Source organism: Mustela nivalis (assembly GCF_964662115.1).
Source record: "Mustela nivalis genome assembly, chromosome: 2".
NCBI classification, from domain to species: Eukaryota; Metazoa; Chordata; class Mammalia; order Carnivora; family Mustelidae; genus Mustela; species Mustela nivalis.
In genome coordinates, this window is record NC_139021.1 from 90955185 (window position 1) to 90960917 (window position 5733).

The 5733-nt window shown below is 50.9% G+C and overlaps 1 protein-coding gene across 1 annotated transcript; it reads left to right on the forward strand.

Annotated features, from left to right (window-relative positions):
* Positions 1-3027: 3027 nt before the first annotated feature.
* Positions 3028-5423, forward strand: CEBPD (CCAAT enhancer binding protein delta). Its single transcript, XM_082718866.1, has one exon. It carries the CDS (start codon positions 4222-4224, stop codon positions 5035-5037), a length of 816 nt encoding a protein of 271 aa, XP_082574992.1. The 5' UTR covers positions 3028-4221; the 3' UTR covers positions 5038-5423.
* Positions 5424-5733: the final 310 nt, after the last annotated feature.

The following is a 5733-nucleotide window of genomic DNA, read 5'->3' on the forward strand; positions in this document are numbered from 1 at the left end:
GGAAATTATTGATTTGGCTAACACGGGACACAGAAAGCAACAGAAAGACATTTTGGGAGGGCTAGAGAGTTGGTGGAAGGATCTGACCAGTCAAGCAGTAGAAAAGCCCTGTCAGCAGAACCATCAGCATCACACACACGGGACCAGGCAGGTCTGTAGGATATTCAGAGTTGAGTCATGTGTCAGTTGCTTATGGTAGGAAATGGATTTAAAGAAGTGGGCAGTGGAGGGTTCATAGTTGGAAAGTGAAACACTAATGTCTTGGCCAAGGACTTTTCAGAAGATTCTGAAAAACAGAGTAATGTGACGACATCTTCCTTCTCAAAGATCTCTTGGAGGTCATGTGAAAATGGTTTGCAGGAGGAAGATTGTGAGGTCTGTGGCTCTGTGGATGAGCAAGTGTGACAGAAGTGCTACCAAGGGGGTAGCTGAGGAGCTGGGCTGTGGCAGGAAGGAGGGAGACAGTACAAGCTGACTGAGGGATAAGTCCACTTGACATGTTGGGAAGGCAAACCACTTCTCCTTTGTGTTTTTACTATAGGGAATGTGAGAAAATATATGGCAGATTGGACAAATGACCCATAAAATCAAATACCTGTTCACAGCTCTGGCTACTGCTTAGTCCGGGGGCTTAGTCTCACAAATGACAGAGGCTGAAGTGAACACAGAAATGCTTACCTATCGCAGTAGGTTTTTATTAAAATACATAGGATTTAATAGTATCAAGTGACCCCAACACATAGGGACCTTGAGTTTTTACTATATTGGCCCTTGTCTTGCCTTTTCAAAATTAATACATTTGGAGTAAGATTTACCCAAGAAAGTCTATATTTGTATCTTCACTATTGTCTAACATAACACACGCACACACACACCCACAAAAAACCACATAAAAATATACCAGGAAGTTAAAATTAGCCCTAAGGTAGGTTAACAAAGTATGTAATGTGATAGTTGAGAGTAATAAACTGAAGAGGGCGCTAAAGTCAGCAAAGTCTCTTTCCTCTCAAAACTTCATTTTTACACTTTAGATACCACTGTTCACAAAACATTTGCACTGTTTCAGATTTTAATTGGGAGGAGACCTGTTTTTGTTTCACATCTTGTGCCATATGAAGGGTCGAAAAACGATCCCTCATTAGAACTGAGTTATGGTCACTGTGTTATGAATGCAGAGGAGGAAACCCAAGTAACTTTCTAACCCTGACAATGCTCAAAAATACTAGAACATACTGAATTTTTTAAAAAAAGATCTTATTTATTTATTTGACAGAAAGAGATCACAAGTAGGCAGAGAGGCAGGCAGAGACAGAGAGGAAAGCAGGCTCCCTGCTGAGCAGAGAGCTCAATGTGGGGCTTGATCCCAGGACCCCAAGATCATGACCTGAGTGGAAGGCAGAAGCTTATGAGCCATCCAGATGCCCCTGAAAATTTTAAGCATTTTCAGCTTCCTGGATTTCTAAAAGACTGATGTGTTTAGAAAGCCCATCTCACCTGTACTCAGCATAGGAGTGTCCTTATAAACATGGGGAATCCAAAGGTTCCAACCTTTTACAGAAATGCTTTCTTACTTGATGCCTTCCTTTCAGCAGTTCTGCTAAGAATACCAAAGACTCAGGAGGTTCAAGTAATTATTTGAAACAGACCCCTAACAATGAGAAATGATGAAGAACAGCTCAGTATTTATCTTGAATAAATTTATAGTAGACTAGGAAAGGGCAGAACGTGGAGATTTCAAGAAAGGACTATGAACAACTACCATCAAAAAACCCCGAAACTGGGGCGCCTGGGTGGCTCAGTGGGTTAAGCCGCTGCCTTCGGCTCAGGTCATGATCTCAGGGTCCTGGGATCGAGTCCCGCATCGGGCTCTCTGCTCAGCAGGGAGCCTGCTTCCTTTTCTCTCTCTCTCTGCCTGCCTCTCAGTGTACTTGTAATTTCTCTCTGTCAAATAAATAAAAATAAAATCTTAAAAAAAAAAAAACCCGAAACTTCTATTATATTTTAAAAAGTAATTTGCCCTAAAATGTCACAACAAATCCATACTTTGCTGGTCTATGATCTCTCCCTGTAACTCCCTCTGGAAAAAGGAAGAAAATATTGAAGAAATCGAAAAGTGGTTATTTAATTAGTGCATAATACATTTTTATCTTTAAAGATTTTATTTATTTATTTGACAGGCAGAGATCACAAGTAGGCAGAGAGGCAGGCAGAGAGAGAGGAAGCAGGCTCCCTGCTGAGCAGAGATCTCAATGTGAGGCTGGATCCTAGGACCCTGAGATCATGACCTGAGCCCAAGGCAGAGGCTTTAACCCACTGAGCCACCCAGGCGCCCCTAATTAGTGCATAATACATTTTAAAAAGTTGGCCTAGGGGCGCCTGGGTGGCTCAGTGGGTTACCCGCTGCCTTCGGCTCAGGTCATGATCTCAGGGTCCTGGGATCGAGTCCCGCATCGGGCTCTCTGCTCGGCAGGGAGCCTGCTTCCTCCTCTCTCTCTCTGCCTGCCTCTCTGCCTACTTGTGGTCTCTCTCTGTCAAATAAATAAATAAAATCTTAAAAAAAAAAAAAAAGTTGGCCTAACATCTCAAGCTCAATCTTAATCTGGTATCTGAATCTACTAATCACACCGAATTATTTTTATGAGAATATGGTTCCTCTGTATATTTATTTTACATTCTCTAATTGATTGCAGAGGGCTTCAGTAGTGTTTCTATGGGTTTTTAAATAAATAAGAACAGAGAAATTTGTCTGGGTATGCATGAGCCCACACTACATGTGTCACTCGGTTTTACCCTTCGTAGGAAATTAATCAATAGTGTAACATCAACACCGTGTGTCCTCTCCAAGTAATTATAAAGCAATAAGTTTGTTGTTGTAGGAAACCTATTAAATATCCATAGTACATCATTAGAAATTACCTCTGGAATTTGCAGAAACTGGAGCAATTTGTGTAGCATAGGTTTTTGGACACAATGTCTGATATGTGAGAAGCCGAAGGCAAGCATAAATGTGAGACAGAGGCCATGTTTGAATAGGGACAGTGATTTAATAAATGGAGTTGACCAGAAATGACCAAATTTCAGGAAACTTAACTAACAAAATCAATCCATACTGTGTTTTCATGTGTTTTACGGTATGAAGAGCTAGCAATTTAATAATCTATCAGAGCTGCAAGTACAAATTTTCTCCTGAAGACCCAGCTGCTTTAGATTCAAAAGGTCTTCTCTGGAATACTGAGGCAAGAAAGAGCCCGGAAGTAAAAAACAAAAACAAAAACAAACTGGAGCAGAAAACACCGCCACGAGATGGCACTGCTTTAGAAGATCTAGAAGGGACGTCAGCTCGCAGGGAGCACAGGGCCTCCGGGCCTTGGGTTTGCGCTGCTCTGCGTGGTTCCAGCCGGCCCTCGGGCCTGGCTGGATCAGCGCGCGCTGGAGGCTGCTATATTTAGGGCGGCCGGAGGCTCAGACAAGCGTCGTGACTCCTCTCCCATTTGCTGCGTTCCGCAGTCCCGGACTGGAAGTTCCAGCTGCGACGCCGAGCCTTGACCTCCAGTGCCTTTGACCCCTGAGAAGGGCCAAATTGGGCCCCGAATTCTCGGAAAAGTGCGAAGCAGGCCCCTCCCATTGCGCCCTCCAAGCCGCCCCAGATGTGGACCAGGGTCTCCGGGACCGGAGCCGTGGCTGGAGAACGTCCCCAGGCTCTATCTTCAGCACCAGAGACGCCCTCCCCCAGCTTGAGCTCCCCCTGAGGATGGGAACCGGCCCGGGACAAGCCGCGGCCAAATCCCGGTTTTGATTTCACTGCCGGGTGCGAGAGCGAAAAGGTTCCAAACCCAACAAACAGGAAGAAGAGAAAAAGCCGGAGTGCGGGCAGAGGGAGGGTCATTCCCAGCAGAGGCGCAGGGGCTGGGCCGGAGCTGGGGCGGGGAAGAAGCAGCGCCCCTTCCCCTCTAGCGCGGGCCTGGGGTGAGGAGGGAAGGAGCAGCAGGGAGTACTGCAGCGGGGCGGGAGCGGGGGGTTTCGGCGGTGGCTCCGGGGCCTGGCGGGGCGGGGGCTCGCCGGACGCGGCCGCCCGCAGCCCCCCTCCCCACGGCCCGGGACGCCCCCGCGGTTCTGTAGTCGGGGCGGGGCGTGCGCGTCAGCTCGGCTAGAAAAGGCGGCGGGGCCCTGCCCAGAGAGGTGACAACCGCGCTCAGAGTAGGAGCCCAGCTCGACGCCGCCATGAGCGCCGCGCTCTTTAGCCTGGACGGCCCGGCACGCGGCGCGCCGTGGCCCGCGGAGCCCGCACCCTTTTACGAGCCGGGCCGGGCGGGCAAGCCGGGCCGCGGCAGCGAGTCGGGGACTCTGTCCGAGCCAGGCGCCGTTGCCCTTGCCATGTACGACGACGAGAGTGCTATCGACTTCAGCGCCTACATTGACTCCATGGCTGCCGTGCCCACTCTGGAGCTGTGCCACGACGAGCTCTTCGCCGACCTCTTCAACAGCAACCACAAGACGGGCGCGGCAGGCGCCGGTGCGGGCGCCCTGGAGCTGCTGCCCGGCGGCCTTGCGCGTACCCACGGCACAGCCGCCCCGCGTCCGCTCAAGCGCGAGCCAGACTGGGGAGACGGCGACGCGCCCGGCTCGTTGCTGCCGGCGCAGGTGGCCGCTTGCGCGCAGACCGTGGTGAGCCTGGCGGCCGCCGCACAACCCACACCACCCACGTCGCCCGAGCCACCGCGCTGCAGCCCCGGGCCGAGCCCTGCACCTGGCCCGGCACGGGAGAAGAGTGCGGGGAAAAGGGGCCCGGACCGCGGTAGCCCGGAGTACCGGCAGCGGCGCGAGCGCAACAACATCGCGGTGCGCAAGAGCCGCGACAAGGCCAAGCGGCGCAACCAGGAGATGCAGCAGAAGCTGGTGGAGCTGTCGGCCGAAAACGAGAAGCTGCACCAGCGCGTGGAGCAGCTCACGCGGGACCTGGCCGGCCTTCGGCAGTTTTTCAAGCAGCTGCCCAGCTCCCCCTACCTGCCGGCCGCCGGGGCCGCAGACAGCCGGTAACGCGCGCCCCGGGGGCGGGAGAGACTCACCAACGACCGATACCTCAGACCCGACCAGCCAGGGTGCGGAGCGCGCCCCACCGGGACGCAGCGAGAGCCGCTTGGCGCCGGCTGCATTTCCTTTGGGACGCGCGAGCGAAGGAACCTACAGCCTGGACTTAACCACCACCGAACTTCGAGAGAAGCTGTGTGTTTATTTCCCTTAAATTATTTTTATAATGATAGCTTTTCTACATCTACTCTTATTGATGCAGCTAAGGTACATTTGTAAGAAAAACGACTTCTCAAACCATTTGTTATTGTAGATAAGAGGAAAAGACTGAGCATGCTCACCTTTTTATATTAATTTTTACAGTATTTGTAAGAATAAAGAAGCATTTAAAACCACTCCTGATTCCTGTATTTACAGTGACTCCTGAATGCTGGTAGCCCCAGGACCTCGCTGGGGAAAGGCACATTCCAGTGCCAGGTATGCAGCAAGGCAGCGGGAGGCCCCGGGACCCAGGTGTGTGTCCATGAGGGGAACCAAGTTCCTTAGAAGAGGAGGGTCTGTTTTGCTTTTGAAAGGAGCCACAGTCTACCTCCAAATGTTAATATTTGCCCAAGATCTTGTTCATGCTAGCAGCTTTTTGTGGAAGGTGCTCCCAAAGAAGTAGCCGGATTTGGGGAGGGGGCTGGCTTGTCGACTGACCCTGCA